Source organism: Engraulis encrasicolus, chromosome 7, assembly GCF_034702125.1.
Source record: "Engraulis encrasicolus isolate BLACKSEA-1 chromosome 7, IST_EnEncr_1.0, whole genome shotgun sequence".
NCBI lineage: Eukaryota > Metazoa > Chordata > Actinopteri > Clupeiformes > Engraulidae > Engraulis > Engraulis encrasicolus.
The window spans coordinates 17,004,494-17,024,471 of record NC_085863.1 but is presented as its reverse complement, the minus strand read 5'-3'; the positions used below and the strand labels follow the sequence as shown (position 1 = coordinate 17,024,471).

The 19,978-nt window shown below is 44.3% G+C and overlaps 1 protein-coding gene across 1 annotated transcript in view; it reads right to left on the bottom strand.

The window, feature by feature from the left end:
* The window catches only part of LOC134452530 (ubiquitin carboxyl-terminal hydrolase 32-like), a 40,981-nt gene that overhangs the window by 16,597 nt on the left and 4,406 nt on the right, over nucleotides 1-19,978 (bottom strand). Inside the window, exons 3-20 of the mRNA XM_063202974.1 lie at nucleotides 18,346-18,451; nucleotides 17,700-17,818; nucleotides 16,374-16,533; nucleotides 14,398-14,529; nucleotides 13,547-13,654; nucleotides 13,125-13,240; nucleotides 12,060-12,122; nucleotides 11,320-11,403; nucleotides 10,805-10,866; nucleotides 10,076-10,178; nucleotides 8,793-8,994; nucleotides 7,686-7,849; nucleotides 6,854-6,994; nucleotides 5,676-5,793; nucleotides 2,382-2,536; nucleotides 1,458-1,539; nucleotides 746-820; nucleotides 10-148 (exon numbers count right to left, since the gene is read on the bottom strand). Coding sequence (XP_063059044.1) covers nucleotides 10-148; nucleotides 746-820; nucleotides 1,458-1,539; nucleotides 2,382-2,536; nucleotides 5,676-5,793; nucleotides 6,854-6,994; nucleotides 7,686-7,849; nucleotides 8,793-8,994; nucleotides 10,076-10,178; nucleotides 10,805-10,866; nucleotides 11,320-11,403; nucleotides 12,060-12,122; nucleotides 13,125-13,240; nucleotides 13,547-13,654; nucleotides 14,398-14,529; nucleotides 16,374-16,533; nucleotides 17,700-17,818; nucleotides 18,346-18,451 — 2,129 coding nt within the window. The remainder of the gene's footprint in view (nucleotides 1-9; nucleotides 149-745; nucleotides 821-1,457; nucleotides 1,540-2,381; nucleotides 2,537-5,675; nucleotides 5,794-6,853; nucleotides 6,995-7,685; nucleotides 7,850-8,792; nucleotides 8,995-10,075; nucleotides 10,179-10,804; nucleotides 10,867-11,319; nucleotides 11,404-12,059; nucleotides 12,123-13,124; nucleotides 13,241-13,546; nucleotides 13,655-14,397; nucleotides 14,530-16,373; nucleotides 16,534-17,699; nucleotides 17,819-18,345; nucleotides 18,452-19,978) is intronic.

Here is a 19,978-nt window from a genome sequence, read left to right as displayed (position 1 = left end):
CTCACACACCTGTTGAGCTCGTAGAGGTGTCTTCCTGAGGTGAAGTACTCGGTGAGGGGTCTGGTGTTGCTCACACACTGAATGCTGGAGTTCATGAAGCAGGTGTTGCCAAGGTTACTCAGCCCCGTCGCACCCTTCTCCGTAGGAACTAAACCAGTAAAAAAAAAACACACAAGTGTTCAGGGGAGTACTCCAAGAGAACCTGGCTTAGTAGTAAACCAGGTTAACGCAACATTGAGGTGGCATAACAGCCAACACATAACACCTTACAAAATACAAAGCATCGACGGTATAGACCTAAAGTGCCTTCGTAGAGGTACCTAAAGTGCATGCTGAAAGTGCATCATTAGTGTAAACAGAAGGTCCTTTCCATTATCCTAAATCCTGTCCTTGACTTGTGCTTGAGGCCTCGCGCTTCGCTGATGCCCCTCCTCCGTGGAGAAAACAATACCCTCCCCGCTGTCAGTATAGCCACAACTTTTGGGGGACTTTTCCCCATTCAACAATCCAATGATTGCAAATGAAAAAAAATATCTCTGAATTGCACTTCTGTGAGATATTGAAATAAACTTCTGTCATCAATGACGACCTTGCGACGTCCTCACGAGGCCACAAACACAAGGGAGGACGGGAGTGTGGACAATGGAAAGAAGTGTGTGAACTGAAGTGTGTGAAAAAACACAGGCCCCCAAAAACACAGGCCATGGTTTTAAGCAGGAGATGGTAAGTGCCCATGGCGTCTCACCCTTGTGCCTGTTCATTCGGCTGCTGTTGGCCAGGAAGGACATCTCCTCCGGCCAGCTCATGTCCTTGTTCCGCACTGAAACACACACCACATCACAGGCCGGGGTCAAAGATCATGCATCATGTTAACAGCAAAGGACACTGGGTAAGAGAGATAACAGCTATGTAGGTAGTTCCTAGTGCTGCTGTTCAAAGTGTCAAATTCCCCCCCAAAAAACACAGAACAAATCAATGAAAAAAAACACATACCTATCCCTGTGGAACTTCATATTCTAAATTAATAGGCAGTTGAAACACATATCCTGTTTCTTGTGTGTTTTATGTTTTTAAATCTAAATGAAATGCTGCTGTGTGTATTGCATTCAGTTGGATGTAGTGTTATGTTGTCTTGGCCAACAAAATATTCAGCCTCTTGGCTTACAATAAGCTGACTTGACTTGAGCCAACTGTTACTGTAGGTACACACAGCATGTCCAGTGCCCATACTGTACGCTGCATATCCTGACTAAGTAATTGTGTGGCGTGATGCCTCATCAATTGTCTTTTGTGTGGTCTGGTGCCAATGAGGTTTCACTGCCCTGATTTGACTCGTCTTGTCTTGAGTTCCACTGTAAAGGATGAATGATGAACACTGATGAAACTGGCAGGGAGTCTTGGGCATTTCAAAAAACGCCTGGTAGTCAATGTGTTAAAAAAAGGAGAGCGTACAGTACCTTCTATGACCATGTACTGCTCGTCCGGAATCTTCAGGTCGTCCAAAGAGTGGTCCTCATCGTCCAGAAGAGTGAGATAGTTCTGGGAATGAGAAAGTTTGATGTTTGATGAGATAAAAAGTGAAAAAGTCTCCTTCAACCAGGAGTTTTCTGCTCCGACTTAAAAAAAATAAAAAATTTACTTAACGTTTCAAGTGAAAAGCCCTTCTTCAGACGCCTGAAGAAGGGTTTTTCACCCGAATCGTTATGCAATTAAAAAAAAAGGGAGCAGAAAAATAGCGGTTGAAGTGAACTTTTTTCACTTTTCATCTTGTCATCTGGTTATCCGGTTTTTGGATGTGCAGGCTTTACCCTACTCTTTCATTATCATGTTGTAAAGGAATAGTCCACTCATTTTTGATTTTCACATATTTACAGTATTTCCAAGCATAACTCATGAATGTGCGTATCATTTTACGCATCAGTTTTTCAGTACATTTGAGAATGTTTGTTCCCATAGACTTGCGTTGCCACGCTTAATTTGGCTATACTGTTAATCACTGTACAAATATTGCAACTATGCAAACGCAAAAGCAAAGAGAGCAGGTAGGTACACATTGTACAGCATACATTACCGGTACCAACTTTCTCTCGTTCTGGCACCATTTGTCTTGTGTTTGGTTGGCGGTCAGCTCACCTCACTGTTATCGCATATAACTTTCTATCGTTGTCATAATTTGTCTTGTGTTGGCTTGGTGGTCAGCTCACAATCGCTGTTATCGTATATAACTTTCTCTCATTGTCATGATTTGACTTGTGTTTGCTTGGCGGTCAGCTCACCTAGCTGTTATCGTATATAACTTTCTCTCGTTGTCATGAATTTATCGCATATAACTTTCTATCGTTGTCATAATTTGTCTTGTGTTGGCTTGGTGGTCAGCTCACCTCACTGTTATAGAGCCAGAGCCTCATGTCCTCTTCCTTGATGCGCAGGCGCTGGGACAGGTACTCATGGATGTCCTTGATGGAGCCCACCCTGCTGAAGCAACCCGTGTAGACCAGCACGCGCTTCAGGGGAGCACTGGGAGACGGCATGCCGCCTGGACATCAAGAGAGGAGAGGAGAGGAGAGGAGAGGAGAGGAGAGGAGAGGAGAGGAAAGGAGAGGAAGAGAAGAGAAGAGAAGAGAAGAGAAGAGAAGAGAAGAGAAGAGAAGAGAAGAGAAGAGAAGAGAAGAGAAGAGAAGAAGAGAAGAGAAGAGAAGAGAAGAGAAGAGAAGAGAAGAGAAGAGAAGAGAAGAGAAGAAAGGAGGACAGGAGAAGAGAGGAGAGGAGAGGAAAGGGGAGAAGAGAAGAGAGGAGAGGAGAGGAAAGGGGAGAAGAGAAGAGAAGAGAAGAGCAGAGAAGAGAAGAGACGAGAAGAAAGGAGAGAACAGGAGAGGAGAGGAGAGGAGAGGAGAGGAGAGGAGAGGAGAGGAGAGGAGAGGAGAGGAGAGGAGAGGAGAGGAGAGGAGAGGAGAGGAGAGGAGAAGAGCAAGTAGCTATGATATTTCATGGCCACAACAGGTGCAATTTCACACTATATTTTGGAAAATGACTATCAGATAATAAAATCGCTAGTAATTAAATATGTTCTTGTATCAATACAAATAAATAAAACATTACATGCATTTGAGGATGGGACAAAATTAAAATATTAACCACAATGCTGTCTTTTCATTCTTTGGGAGGAGCAGAGGAAAGAGCAGAGAAAGACAGAACAACACGTGTGTGCATGAGGGAGGGTTGTGACAAGGCGAGAGGAAGGCAGATATAAATAGAGATTTGAGCATCGAAACTTCTTTTTACGATTAATATAGTGCTCTATATATGGAATACATTTCTCGGACAAGAGCAAATTAAAATTATGGAATGCGTCTCTCTATTACAAGTATCATGTACCAAAGATACACAATTCTCAAGACCGTGAGTGAGCATTTCACTGTGAATACAAGTACCACAGTATGAAAGCCTCAATGCAAAGCAGGACCAACAAAAAGACAATCCTCAATGTTGTCTGTAAGACCATAGACCAAAAAAATATATTTCATATATAGTCCTCAAAATTCCCCTCCCGTACACTGTTTTACATATGCTATTTAATAGCGAGACTGAATTAGCCGAATCATGACATAGTAGGGGATTACTGTGTGCTGTACTTCCTCCAGTGTGGAAACAAGTATGTCATTTTTGTGTGCTCCTGTACTTCCTGGAATAATGCCTTCTCCCGAATGTTGACGGCGTGCCGAGTTGGGGACAAGCCAAGCGACGCAACGGCATGTCAACAGTGACGGCCAAACGACCTCAAACGGAGGACATGAAAGCAACTGCACCGGCCGCCGCACTAACTGCAGTCTTGTGACATTCATGTTGGACCTCAAAGAGACGCTTCAAGAACGCAAAGGGAAAAGCGGAATTTAAAAAAAACGAGGTGGAAAAAGGTTTAGCTTTGGGTGACTGAGAGTGAAGCATGCAGGAGCATTAGGAATCAGATGATACATACAGAGCCATTCATAGGTGTAAGTAAATACAAATCAAGCACCAAATCGGATTATGCTTTGAAAGGTGTGGGAACCCCCTAAAGAGGCAATTTTGTGTCTTGACAGTCTCCCAGACACCAACACAGTCACTCGTGCAATTCAGCCAGTTAACTCCCCGTGAAACTGGTAAAGGTGCTAATATTAGCCAACCTGAAAGCTAAGGTTACTTGACCCTCACATTTAAGAAACCGTTTGCAGCTGCTTAAAGATGCAGACAGAGTTTGTGTGTAAATGTGCTTCGTCATCCACTGGCCCTGAGCCGACCATTAGGTATTGCACTACCAAGCCTCTTAGTGTAGCGCAGCCGTTCATACGCACTGCCAGGATCGGAAGGTCAGTCTGGCAAGTCAAAGCACTTAATTTGTTTAGCGCATTTCATACATGAGCAACTCAACGTGCTTCACAGCAGAACGGAAGTAGATAAAACAGAAGCCCTGCTGAAACCCAGCAGCAAAGTACTGGCAAACAAACTGCTGGGCAATGTCTGTATATTTACAATATAGAAAAAATCCTGTTATTGTCTCTACATACATCCAATCACAGGCCATCTTACAGTACCTATTAGTGATGGGAATAACAGCGTTGAAATAAACGCTGTTACTATCTCAGTTACTGTTTTTGGAAAAGTAACTAGTAGCTATAAATTATTTTTCCAAGGTGACGTGCTTAACACTGTACCTACTTATGTTGGTATAGTGATGTGTACGCTCACCTTCTATGGCTAAATAAAAACCTTCTGAGTGGGAGTAAAGAAAGATAGCAAACCTATGTTTGTGTAAATGTGGGAATGTTTATGTGTGTATGTGCATTTGGAAAGCGCTTTGAGCCAACTTCATTGTTGCGATACTGTGCTATATAGTAAATACATGTTGTATTGTAAGTAAATGAAGGATGAATCACTGCATACTGGTATCTTTGCGGGTAGTTTATTTGGTGAACAACACGTTTCGAGACTGAACCTGATGAAGCAACAGCGAAACGTGTTGTTCACCAAATAAACTACCAGCAAAGATGTGTGCGGTGATTCATCCTTCATTTACTTGGATTACTCTTACTGCACATCACCAGCACCTGGACAGTGGTTGTGCACAGGGACCTTACTTTGAGCACATGTTGTATTGTATTGTACTGCATTGTATTGTATTGTATTGTATTGTAAGTACGTAAGTAAGTAAGTTTAATTTATAAAGCACATTTAAACAGCAGGAACTGACCAAAGTGCTGTACAGTGTCAGACTAAAATACTAAAATTAAGCAATACTAAGAATTTGATTAAAAACAAGACAAAGTCAGCAGTAAGAATAAAACACATAAGATACAAAAGGCCTTCCACATTGAATAATATAAAATTACATGGATAAAGAAAAATAAGTAAATAAAAATAAGGGGAAAAAAACAGAAAAAAAAGATGAAACTAGAGAGCAAAAGCCAATATGTAGAAATGAGTTTTAAGTCTGGATTTAAAAGTAGTGGTTGTAGGAGCAGCTCTGATGTCAGGGGGCAAAGTATTCGAAAGACGAGGAGCTGCCACAGCAAATGCACGGTCCCCCCTGGTTTCGAGGCGGGACCAGGGAACGTGGAGGAGACTTTTGTCGGCAGATCGAAGGGACGTGTATTGTATTGTATTGTAATTGTATTGTATTGTATTGTATTGTATTGTACCTATGTTGGCCCATCCGTTGGCCTGGGGGGTGCGTGGCGGCGGCTGCTGCCGGAGGAAGAGCAGGTGCCTGGGGAAGAACTCCAGCTCGGCCCGCTCCACATTCACCTGCCTGATCACCTGCAACACCAGGGGACCGAGGACAGAGGACACACACACAGGACAGTGAAGAGGAGTCAGTGGTGGATATACAAGATGAATGGAAAGAGAGAGAGAGGGAGTGAAAGCAAGAGTATAGTGTACAATAAAAATCAGGCTTTTGGTTTACATTTTTAATGACACATTGTGCACATTGTATATGTAATGACACAATGTGCACATTGTATGTATTAGTGCTAATAGATGTATCCCTAGATCAAAGAAAGCTCCCGCACACTGTTCACATTTGCATGGTTTAATGCAACGTTTCGGTCTACTGACCTTCTTCAAGCAATTCAAATTGGTTTGAATTGCTTGAAGAAGGTCAGTAGACCGAAACGTTGCATTAAACCATGCAAATGTGAACAGTGTGCGGGAGCTTTCTTTGATCTAACGTTGGTGACTTTGGGGTTCCACTCCTACGCACCTGACCAAGGAGGTGTGCAAGAAAATCTTCACTTAATAGATGTATCCCTAAAATAAAGTGTTACCAATACATGTTGTATTGACCGAGGACAAAGGGACACACACAGGAGAGTGAAGAGGAGTCCGTGGTGGATAAGCAAGATGAATGAAGATGCCTGAAGAAGATCTATGATCGAAACGTTGCTCCCAATAAATTAAGTCTTTTGTAAGCAGTGTGCAGATCCTTTCCCGCACTTACATGTGACAGTTTTTTGATTTGGCACCTGCTGATGCTTTTTTTGCTGGATGTGCGCACTTTCCACTACACTCTATACAAGATGAATGGAAAGAGAGAGAGGGAGGGAAAGCAAGAGTATAGTGTACAATAAAAATCAAAGCTTTTGGTTTACATTTTTAATGATGCATGTGTGTAGGGGAGAGAGCAGCATGCTTTGGTAGAACATGTTAGCTTGTACCAAATCTTGGCATACTGACAATTTCCAATTCATCCTGCACCACAGCACGGCCTCATCAGAAAACCAAACCCAAGCTGCATACAGTATCGCTATCTTTAATCCAACTGATGATATTGAGCCTCGTTGAGATGGTGAGAGGGGGGAGGTGTTTGATGACGTACCGGTCGAGGTAGGCTGATGTTGGCCCCATACCAGTGGTACAGTGCCCTCCACACGGGCTCCGGCACCACCTCGAAGTCCCGGCCCAGCGACAGGGTGGGGGAGCGCCTCAGTAGCCCACCTTCCATTGTCAGCGTGGGAGCCTGGAGACAACAGACAGACAGACAGACAGGCAGGCAGAACAGGAGGAGAGACAGGCAGACAGACAGACAGATAGAAGATCGGGACAGACAGACAGACAGACAGACAGACAGAAGATCGGGACAGACAGAGAGACAGAGAGACAGACAGACAGGCAGACAGAACAGGGGGAGAGTGTAAGAAAGAGGTCAGGAGATTACACCAGGCACGATGAGATGATGATGACACTGATGAAACTGAGTTGTTGTTGTCAAAAACACGATAAATATGTTTACTTTACTTTTAGAGATAAATATTTGTGATGTGTAGATATTTGACTTCAACAGTATCTCAAACATTTCTTCACATATCGGAATTCAATAAAACTGAATTTCGCTTTGAAAACATCACGTAAACAGCTCACAATTCAGAATTAAATGACAGTGCAATGTAAACCTGAAGGAACCATTTCATTCTGAATTGTTTATTTGGAATTAAAAGCACCATGTAAACGAGGCCACTTACACATAACTGCTGCTGTGATGTGATTTATTGTGGTCCTACATATTTAAATTGAATGTAATTGCGGTACATGACATGTGCGTGACTGTACACAAGCACATGTTTTATTCGGAAATTGAGTTCATTCTGAAAATGAGTTCATTCTGAAGTAAATGTGTCATGTAAACGAAGCCGGTGTCAGTGCTCATGTACCTTGAGGGGCTCTGAGGTAACGAGTGTCTGGTTGTCGATGGCGCCGGGCCTCTGTGTGGTCGCGCTCCCATCAGCACCCAGGAAGCTCTGGCTGTCCGTGTCCGAGGTGTCCGCCTGGCGCGGGAAACAGATGTCCGTCGCCGTGGAGCTGGAGGGCAGGAGGCCTAAGAGGAGGAGGAGGACGGACGGATGTCAACATGAGTAAGAAGAAGGCAACGTGCAGAACGGCACGTTCATAGATGGGAAATGTAACAGGTTGTCATATAATGACCTTGATAAGACTACTGAAACATACATTTAAATAATGGTGGGTTTTTTTGTGTGTTACAGTATGTATGTGGATATGCTAACTATTAATTAATTAATTAATTTCTGTTTTTGAAATGCAGAACTACAAACATGAATAGATGCCAAATGTAACACAATAAGAAGGTTGTCATTTATAATAATGACCTTGATAAGACTACTGAAACATACATTTAAATAATGGTGTCTTAGTGTGTGTTAGTGAATGTATATATGGATATGCTGCTAGACATTAATTTCTAGTTTTGTGGGCTTTGTTCGTCAAAATAGCTGTCTTGATGAAGAGTATTTTAGGTTAAAAGTGACAACTAGGTGAGCTGATGTCCTTCAATGTATGGTGTTTATGTGTCATACTCACTCTCCTCGCCAACGTCATGGCATTGAGTGTGACCTGACAAATGTGTGTGTGTGTGTCTGTATGTGTGTGTCTGTATGTGTGTGTGTGTGTGTGTGTGTGTGTGTGTGTGTGTGTGCGTGTGTGTGCGTGTATGTGTGTGCGGGTGTGCGTGTTGTACTCACTACGACCTGACAAATGTGTGTACGTGTGTGTATATGTGTATATGTGCGTGTGTGTGTGTGTGTGCGTGTGTGTGTGTGTGTGTGTGCGTGTGTGTGTGTGCGTGTGTGTTTTATTCACTACCACCTGACAAATGTGTGTATGTGTGTGTATGTGTATGTGTATATGTATGCATGTGTGCGTGTGTATGTGAGTGCGCGCGTGTGTGTGTGCCCGCGTGTGTGTGTGTGTGTGTGTGTGTGTGTATGTGCGTGCGTGTGTGTATGTGCGTGTGTTGCACTCACTCCCGCTGGTGGTTTCCGAGGCTTCCGAGGCGCTGGAGATGTTGTCTGATGAGAACTTCTCGTCCGAGGAGTGGGAGTTGACCATGCCCCCTTCCGAGGTGTCGGGGGTGCGAGCCAAGCCCCCGCCTGCCGGCCCCGACCCCACGGGACTCCGGCCCATCCCGAACACCGACGGCTGCTCCATCACAATCGCTTTACTGTCCTGGAAGACCAAACACACACAATAATGAATATGCAAATACTGTACTTAAGCACAGATATGCATAACACAACTAAACGCACGCACGCACACACGCACACGCGCATGCACACGCGCACACACACACACACACACACACACACACACACGGGCACATGCACGCACACAGGCACACACACACACGGGCACACACACAGGCACACACACACACACGGGCACACACACAGGCACACACACACACACGGGGACACAAACAGGCACACACGGGCACACACACACACACGGCACACACACGGGCGCACACACACACGGGCACACACACACACGGGCACACACACACACGGGTACACACACACACGGGCACACACACACACACACACACGCACGGGCACGGGCACACACGCGCACACACACACACACACACACACACACACACACACACACACAGCTGTGGTTGCATGGTCCTGAGGCAAATTCCACCACTGAAAGAATTAACTTTCAAAAATTACACCTCGAGTCAGTGGGTCCTTCTCAAAGTGAAGTGTCCTAGCCTTGCCAAGACAAGTATTGCCCATTTCTTTCAATAACTAGTTCGAAGTGTAATTATTACTAATGGATACTTTCTTGGTGAAATCTGTGGAAAATGTACGTTACTCGTCCTATCGAGGCTAGGACACTTCACTTTGAGAAATGCCCACTGTTATGGCTAAAGATACTTCCCACACTGAGGAAGGCAGAACGCCGAAACGCGTCTGTGTAATAAAGAAACCTATGCATGGTGCGACCTTTTTTCATTTTTACAATATTTTGGTCAGCACCCTTAAAAAGGAAGAGAAAAACTGATGGGTGACGCCTGCTCCAACCCTTATGAGCTTTAAGATACTTCCCATCCATCCCCTTCCCAACATCATGAGTGTGCCCTGACAAACAGGTGTGTGCATGAGTGTACCCTGACAAACAGGTGTTTTTATGTGACTCACATATTTGACGTATTCCCTCCAGAGCTGCCACCACTGTGTGTGTGTGTGTGTGTGTGTGTGTGTGTGTGTGTGTGTGTGTGTGTGTGTGTGTGTGTGTCTCTTACATATTTGACGTATTCCCTCCAGAGCTGCCACCACTGGGCGGCGATGAGGAACCAGTAGTCTCCCGGCTGCAGTCCGTGACGACTCTCCCTCTCCAGCCAGCCCCTGCGGCAAGCACAAGACAAGTTTTTGGTTTTTTGGGGGGGAGGGGGATTTGATTTGATTATTTTTTAGACAGGACAGAGGGAGATGACCGGAAACAAGATGGTAGATCTAGCAGTCGAGGGCCCAGTCGTTAGAGCTTCGGCTGTGCCAGCAAAGGACATGTTTACCGCAATGTGCAATAACGTGTATTATGTCTTTGTATACGTTTTGCATTTGTGTATTTATGTAAGGTGCCAGACACCTTCATTTCCCTCAGGATTAGTAAAAGTACCAGACTCTACTTTACAGAGCCCATAGCCAAACCACAACACAGTAACGCACAGCACAGTTAACACAGTGTATATTAAATAATGTGAGTCTGTGTGCGTGTGTTATTGAGTGTACTGTATGTCGGATATTCTATTTTAAGAATAATAACTCGAGCGCGGATAAACTGTGTCTTTACATTACAGGTACTTTATTGAGCTAACTAGCAGACGTAAGACGCAGCATCATGTGACCACACACACATAATCCTATTGGCTACTGTACTTAATGTAAACGTAACCTGCGTAAAACATTAACCCTTAATGTACCACATTAAGATACACCACACTGTACACACACACATAGGGTAGGGTCCTCACCTGATGATCTGTCCTTCTTCCTCGGGTGTAGCCGGCCTCAGCCCCAGGACTATGTGGCACACCTGAAGGCACAATAGAGCAGCTTAGAACAGTGATGATGGGGGGGGGGGGGGGGGGCTATAGAGCAGTCGTGGAGTTGCGAAAATGTTCTGTATGTGTGTGTCTGTGTGTCTGTGTGTCTGTGTGTGTGTCTGTGTGTGTGTCTGTGTGTCAGTGTGTCAGTGTGTCTGTGTGTCTGTGTGTCAGTGTGTCTGTGTGTCTGTGTGTCTGTGTGTCTGTGTGTCTGTGTGTCTGTGTCTGTGTGTGTGTATGTCTGTGTGTCTGTGTGTCTGTGTGTCTGTGTCTGTGTGTCTGTGTCTGTATCTGTGTCTGTGTGTCTGTGTGTGTGTGAGTGTCTGTGTGTCTGTGTGTCTGTGTCTGTGTCTGTGTCTGTGTCTGTGTGTGTGCGTGTCTGTGTCTGTGTCTGTGTCTGTGTCTGTGTGTGTGTGTGTGTGTGTGCGTGTGTGTCTCGGTACCTGAAACAGCAGGTTGAGGAACTCGTCGGCTAAGGCACTCTGCACACTCCAGATCTGATAGTCCTCCAGAGTCAGATGGCCCTGCTGCTCAGCAAAACCATGGCAACACAACACAACACAAAACATTAAACTACAGTACATTGATACATTACATTAACACATTACATTACATTAACACATTCCATTTACATTATATTACAGTACAGTACATCACAGTACAGTACATCACAGTACAGTACAGCACATTATATTACACAAAATTACATTACATTACATTATATTACACTAAATTACATTACACTACACTACACTACACATTACATTACATTACACTTAGCTGACGCTTATATCCAAAGCGACTCACAGATGTATAGCGGATTTGCAGGTTATTGGTTACAGCCCCTGGAGCAGTGTGTGGCTAGCTGCCTTGCTCAAGGGCACCTCAGCCATGGAGTGTGGTAGGGAGTGGAAGGGTGAGATTCGAACCCACAACCCTTTGATCTAAAGCCCATCTCCTGAACCATTAGGGCACGGCTGCCCATACAACCACGTTTAAAACTCCCAATTACACATGTACAAGGCCCTGGCCAGACATTACAACACGGCAACTAGGCATTACAGTCTTATCAAAACACTAAAGAGCACGTTCAGTGTGCAAGCCTGAACAAACATAGAAAAAAATACTGTTGACTTAAGTACAACTGAACACAGAACCAGGTGACAATGCAATTGATCCATACTTTTGTTGTGTCGTGCGTCTGCAAAATGTTCTCCACGATGTCGGTCACACTGAGGTTCAGCTCCTGCAAAAAGGTATCGATCAAAAAGGCAATTCAGCACAAGTCTTAACTGAGATGGTGTCATATAGTATGTATGCATCCAATGCGTGTATATTTGTGCATGTATTGCACATGTTCTTACTGGGGTGGGGTTCTCATATATGTGTGTGTACATGCAGAATTTCCCGCAGAATATTTGTTAGCCGAGATAGGTAGGAATTTGGTCATACTAGTAAATTATTACTTAAAGGGGTATGCACATGCTACAGTGATCCATTGACTTTCACTGGCTTAGCTACATACTCCCTCTTTTAACTTGTCTTAAAGCAAGACAACGCTTAACATGAAAAATAAGACACTTTACCACCTTTATAAACCCCAGCCAATGATTTTAACTGTATTAAGCCCCAAAATAGTGACGTAGTGGCATACCCCTTTAATAAATATTCATGGAATGATCAAATGTGGCAATGGGCAATCACAGTTGTAATGAGAAGCATCGCTGCAATACGTATTCTGGCCACAATCTTACACAGTGCGCCTTTAAATCAATTTCGATTGATTTCAATTAATTGTGCAGCCCTACTCTACTCTACTTACTGGGATGCAGCCGGTGAGCCGGTGTTCATTTAGAGCCCTGGATATGGATATGCACTGGATATATAGCCTAGTAAACTAGCCCCACCAGCCAGCGGCCAAAATCATTTTTGCCTGCGAGTGGGTCTAGCCTCGGACAATGCCCCAGGCCCTGAAACTGGCGGACCAATCACAACGCAGGAGACTTGTTTTGATTTGATTTGAGTCTTGAAATGCAAAGCGGACAGGGTTTTGAGGGAGTGATGAGAAATAGTTGGCCAAAAGGCACAGACACAGTTTGAAAAGGGGAAACAACTGGTTGTTTCCATCAACAATCTCTCGATGTGTCATTCATTCATTGGGGGCCAGACTAAATTACACTTTAAATCTCACATTTAGTCTGGTATCCCAGGCTACTGGATATGTGTATGTTGTGTATAGTGTTCTTACTGGGATGGAGTCGGTGCGGTTGTCCCTCCAGACCTCCAGTAGGGCGGCGACCATCTCCCTGATCTCCTCAGGAGACAGCACCCCGTCACGGTCCACATCAAACACCTTAAAGCAAACTAACCAGCCGCACACAACCAGGAAAAGACAACAAAATAAACCACATTACAATGTCTGTATGGACCCTTACTTTTTACAGTTAATGTGCTTTCTTTTAATAAGTAATGTATTGTTGTTGTTGTTTTTATTTAAACATTTTGGTCCACTTAATGTTCTATGTCAATAATTTGTTGGTGTGTTTGTTTGTTTATTTAAACATTTTGGTCAACTTCCGAATTAAAAATTTGCTAGGTAAATAATGATTAGCATTTTGCATAGTCTACATGCAGGCTAAATGTAAATAAACAAACAGAGCTGGAACTTACACTTCTGTCTCTCTGCACGTGGGCCTCGACAGCAGGCGGAGAGGCCACAGGAGATCTCCTTGAAGTCGATGTGGTTGTCCCTGTTCTCATCAAACGCATGGAACAGGCCTGCAACACAACACACAGTCAGGCACACATTGCAACACAGCACCCATTACACTTAGTAGACACTTTTATCCAAAGCAACTTACAGCTTTTGAGGTACAGGGTATTGGTTACACAGGCCTTAGAGCAATGTTTCTCAACAGGGGTTGAGAAGGGGTGCCGCGGAAACGTGGCTGATAAATTAATGATATAATATACATTTTCGTCTAAATTGATAAGTTAATGCTAGTCAGTGGAATCTTTTATCTGCCACTTTCGCACAATAAAGTAAATATAGGTCGCCCCAGTCAGCTGCAACTTCGAACGTAGGTCGTGCGACGTCTCCAAATGTGTTACTTTTCTAAGCTTGTGTGGTATCGGATGCGATGCCATGTTATGTCTTGTTGGTTTGGGGTGCCTTGAAATTTTTCATGAACTGAAAGGGTGCCTCGCCTAAAAAAAGGTTGAGAAACACTGCCTTAGAGCAAAGTGGGGTTAGGTGCCTTGCTCAAGGGAAGGGCACTGACAAGGGTGGGATTTAAAAACTCTTGCTATTTTTTTTTAAATGGATCAAGCCTTTGGCTTGCTTTAACAAATTCTCCAAGGATGTTTACAACGCAATATTTACAAACCACATACTAGTATAGTTACACGTCTGACCTGTGGTGTACAGCGAAACTGAAACCGTAAACCAACAAAGTGTAAGATAAGGTATGTACGCTAAGTGTTGTGATGAAGCGTTATCAGTTGTTCACTGCTTGCGTTACCTTCGCTGAGGGAGGTGTGGATAGGCGGCGAGACCAGCGGCACAAACGTCTCCAGGTCAAAGCGACCGGTCCTGGACTGGGCCTTCAGCAGCCAATAGCGTTTCTCCAGGTCGATGATGTCAGCCTCTTCCACTGATTGGTCAAAGAGAAACACAATACACTTGTTTGTGTTTTTTTGTGGTTTTAGTTTGTCAAACAATTGGGTGAAAACATCTCCACTGTATCTCATACAACCCTGCAACTTCTGGCACTAAGCATTAAGATTGCATCATTGAGAAATCACAAAAACGTCTTCACCATGGCTACCACAATACTTATAAAACTTTTCACCCAGCAGAGACTCTGCTACGGCGATCAGACTGATATGAGTTAGCTGGTGATAATTGATGCGTCTATGCTCTGTAAATTCGATGAAGGATGATGTCCAGAATGGATCCGGCAAGTTCCAGAATCGATCTGGCAATTTTTTTAAGTTTCAATGAACATACAAGGAACCAGGCAATGCCAAAATACCACCACTTGAAATGGACTGAATGGCTTTACTTTACATTGCTTAAAGTGATACTGTCCCATTTTTGGAAATAAGCTTATTTTACACCTCTCCTTGAGTTAAGTGATTGGGTTCTACCTTCCTCCTGTACTTTCAACTGTTCTCTGGGTATGGCAGTACAAATTTCACCTCCAAGCTAGCAGTTAACATTGAGTCCTATGAGACCAGCTGGCGGCTAACTGGTCTCATTGGACTCAATGCTAACTGTTAGCTTGGGGATCAACTTTGTTCTGCCGTACTCAGAGAACGGTTGACAGTACAGGAGAAAGGTAGAACCCAATCACTTAAGTCAAGGAGAGGTGTGATATAAGCTTATTTCCAAAAATGGGACAGTATCACTTTGAACTTTTTTGGGTTTTTGCTTAAACCTTAAATCATGACAAAAAACAAAAACAAAAACAAAAGTTCAAAGTGAGGGGGAGCACTGTTTCTGAATCTCTTTAAATGCCGAGGGGGGTTGGGGGTGGGCGTACTGCCAAACCAGCCTGTGAGATGAGCTTCAGTGGTAGGCAAGTGTAGCGTACTGGGAAGTGTTGTGGTTTACCCGTCAACAAGCCTGATGCGTAAACAGAGCGTGTTGTGGAAACACAGTTCCCTTCTCTGGAAAATGAGTCGGCGGTGGTGATGTAGTGGGCGACGCAGCAGCGGTGTGGCTGTCTCACTTTGTTGACTGTAAACTGCCTGTGGGAGTGCTAGCAAAGGTGTTCCAGATCTACTGTCTGTGTGGTTGCTCTAAGACTTTTACTTGGGGAAAGTAATGGGGAAGATTGCCAGAAAAAGCATCATCAGACACCATTGACAGACAGACGCATACAGTAAACACACACACACACACACACACACACACACACCTCATTAGCCAGTCTCTCTCCCTCATTTACAGAGCTTTGCAATACTGCTTTGTCATACTCACCATAATTACGCTCTCACACACACACACACACACTATAAAATACTTTCAAACACAGATACAAACACAGACACAGACACACACACACTATAAGATACATTCGCACACAGATACAAACACAGAGACAGACACACACACACTATAACATACATTCACACACACACACACACACACACACACACACACACACACACACACACACACACACACACACACACACACACACACACACACACACACACACACACACACACACACACACACACACACACACACACACACACACACTAAGATACATTCGCACACAGATACAAACACAGACACAGATACAAGCACAGCCACAGATACAGACACAGAGACAGACACACACACACTATAACATACATTCTCACACAAACACACACACACACACACACACACACACACACACACACACACACACTATAACATGATTCGCACACAGATACAGCCACAGACACCGCTATTGCTGTGCTGAGACTGGTGTGCGTGACTCACAGTGGGTAACTCCGGCCAGCGTCTGGTAGAAGGTGGGCGTGTCACTGTCGTCCGTGAGGGTGACGCAGACGCCGCTGGAGAGCAGCCATCGGGAGAAGGTGAAGGCGTCCTTATTCTGCAGGATCCAGCCCTTAAACTTCTCATAGTTCACCTTCTCACCCTGGACAACAAAAAACACACAATAAAACAAAAATACACTTTACTGTGAAGGCGTCCTTATTCTGCAGGATCCAGCCCTTAAACTTCTCATAAGTTAAGGGCCCCAACAAGACAGGAATTGATAGGGGAAAAAAAACCCAAACTAAACCTGGCGGTAACACCCGATTCGGACGGGATAAATATTACCTATGGACCCCTGGTAATTCGCAATTACCCCCGGACCTCCGTGATTTTTCAGGGCGCATTCGGACGGGATAAATAAACGTCTGTTATTTACTCAATTCACAGACATTATAAGGGGGTGCAGACAGTGCGCCTATGTGAAATTAGCCCAGGACGTCTGTGTTTCGCTGAAATACAGTAGGTAATTCGCGGCAGAATTATTACCTCACAAAACGCGGACATAGCACATTCGCACAGGACTAAGAACTCAGACATTCTGTAATTGTTCCGAATTACCAGGGGTCCATAGGTAATAAAAGTCCCGTCCAAATCGGGCTATAGTTCACCTTCTCACCCTGCACCACACACAATAAAATATCACAGTAAATACACTTTTCTTTGCCATTTTACCCACTTACTTTCACCATTTTTTTAAAAATATTGTTTGACAGAAATATTGATATCACGATATACAGAAATTCGATATATTGCACACAGCCCTAAATGTAATGTAATTTTTTGTCAGCCACAGAGTAGGCCTACTGCATGTGTGCATGAGTCAGCGATCAGTGTAAAGGGTGCCTGGGGCTGACTGACCTCAGTGAAGCACTTGTGGAGGCAGGTGGATGTTAATCTAGTCACACTCACACTCACGACTAATGGGTCAAAGTGGTAGCTACGCTGGTCTTTTCTACCAGCGAAACTGATTTTTGACCAGCATTTGGCCGGTTGGCTGGTGCTAATTTAAAGCCTTGGTCCAAAGGCAGACTGACACAGCATGAGTCAGTGAGCGGTGTAAAGGGTGCCTGGGCTGACTGACCTCAGTGAAGCACTTGTGGAGGCAGGTGGATGTTAATCTAGTCACACTCACACTCACGACTAATGGGTCAAAGTGGTAGCTACGCTGGTCTTTTCTACCAGCGAAACTGATTTTTGACCAGCATTTGGCTGGTTGGCTGGTGTATATTTAGAGCCCTGATGCACTGATACAGAAGGCTGACTGACCTCGGTGAAGCACTTGTGGAGGGAGGTGGGGATCTCTCCATCCACTGCCTGCAGCATGGTCTCCATGTCCTCCCGCGTGGCATAGCTGCCAGACTCACTGGAGAACAGGCTGAAGATGTCTGCAGAGGCCCAGGAGGAGACAGGAGGAGAGGAACGGAGATATGAGAGAGAGAGAGAGAGAGAGAGAGAGAGAGAGAGAGAGAGAGAGAGAGAGAGAGAGAGAGAGAGAGAGAGAGAGAGAGAGAGAGAGCGAGAGAGAGAGAGATTCTTTTAATTCTAACATAATAGACCCTCTCTGGTTTTACACCGTTCTGTCAGCGCGCATCCTCACAATTTATTGTTTATTTTTTGACAGTCCAGGAAAGGACACGAGGACCCCCCCCCCCCCCCCCCAAAAAAAAAAAAAAGCAAAAAAGTGTCCCGAATTTCAGCAAACCTCATCTGGTCACCCTAACACACACACACACACACACACACACACACACACACACACACACACACACACACACACACACACACACACACACACACACACACACACACACACACACACACACACACACGCACACACGCACACTCTGTCTGACCACTACTTCATCATGAATCGTCATGGTAACCACACAGCATCTCTTGGCCAATGACTTACACTTGGTCTTCTCCTCATCCCGTCCCCTTGTCAACAGCACCAGGCCTACGATGAGGTTGTTGAAATGCAGACCTTTCGCCGTTCCCCCAAACGAGTTGTAGATCACCTGAGATGAGAGAGTCAAGAAAAACATAATTAGAATTCATCACTCCAGGCCTTAACAGGGCCTAACGGGGACCCAGGTTTGATTCCCAGCCCGGGTCCTTTGCCAGTCCTTCTCCCGTCTCTCTCTCCCCACTCACTTCCTGTCACCATCTTCACTGTACTATCATAAATAAAGTAAAAAAGACCACACACAATAAGAATTCATGACTCCAGCGGCACAAGGGAAGGATAGGGATGAGTATCAAAGTGCCACTCATGTTGTCAGATTGAGTTTATTTACTTATTGACTCATTTTCATTCTGCAGAATGCGCAGTTCACTTGAATGAGGCTCCCCAGGCCCTGCCGTGGCCAACCGGTAGGGCACTCGTCTGCCATGCGGCCGACCTGGGTTATATTCCCGGCCCGGGTCATTTGACGAGTGCCAACCCCTCCGAATTTCTCTCCCCATTCGCTTCCTGTCCACCTCTCAAACTGTCCTGTCAAATAAAGTCGTAAAAGACACCCAAAAAAATCTTTAAAAAAAAATAAATGAGGCTCCCCAACATTCACACATCTGGTATTCATGAATAACAGACTTGTGATTTCAGTATCAAACCACTGCCAATGGCAGCAGACTTTTGGACGCTGATTATTTATGTTTCTGATCACTGCCAGTCCGGTCACTTCTTGCTCAAAATCAGCTGACGTCGCTACCTTCAGAGAGATCAAGACCACCAAGTCCTGCATCTCTCTCTGTCGGTTGCTATTCGACAACAGGGGTATTCTTGCAGAACGTTATCCCTTACTTAAAACAGGGCAATAGAGAGCAAACATTAATCTCACAGGTCCAGACAAGACGTCTCGAGTCAGATTATAACAGAATTTGGCAGAATTCCCACCTGCAATAGCCGGGCAGGCAAATTTTCACCAGATTTCAAATACAGTCAGATTTGTTAGATTTTTATGAATTTCACATGTTTCATCATGGTCAGATCCAGAAAAGAAGGGTCAACAGCATGATCAAAAATAATTCTTAATTAGTGCTAATCAGACACTGTACATAAATTACAGATAATAATACTGATTCAGGAAGTTACTGAAAGATATGCTTGAATGTGATTCAGTTATTGTGCAAGTTGTTATGACTGCAAGAATTCTAGAATTAGCCAACACAGGGATTATAATGATGGATGAAAATCTCTTGCAAAATTGACATCAATCCACAATATTTCAGAATGCAAGTTGCCCTCCATACAGAGACCAACTCTTTAGCAATTACAGTGAAGGAAAAGGATCGTTAGCTACCCAAGGGCAGGCAGACAAATTGGACCGTCTATCTGGCCTCTCTGTTTAACTCAGATGTTATTTACCCTGACCCATCTCATTACTCCCTTCTAAACCTGGAACATTGAAATCCAAAATATGTTTAAACAGATGTATTGTGTAATAGAAGTGCATAGAAGAGCAAGCAGAAACTGATAAAGAATGACAACCAGAGCATTCATATTCAACATTACTCCGAGATACAGCCCTTTTTCAATACTCTTA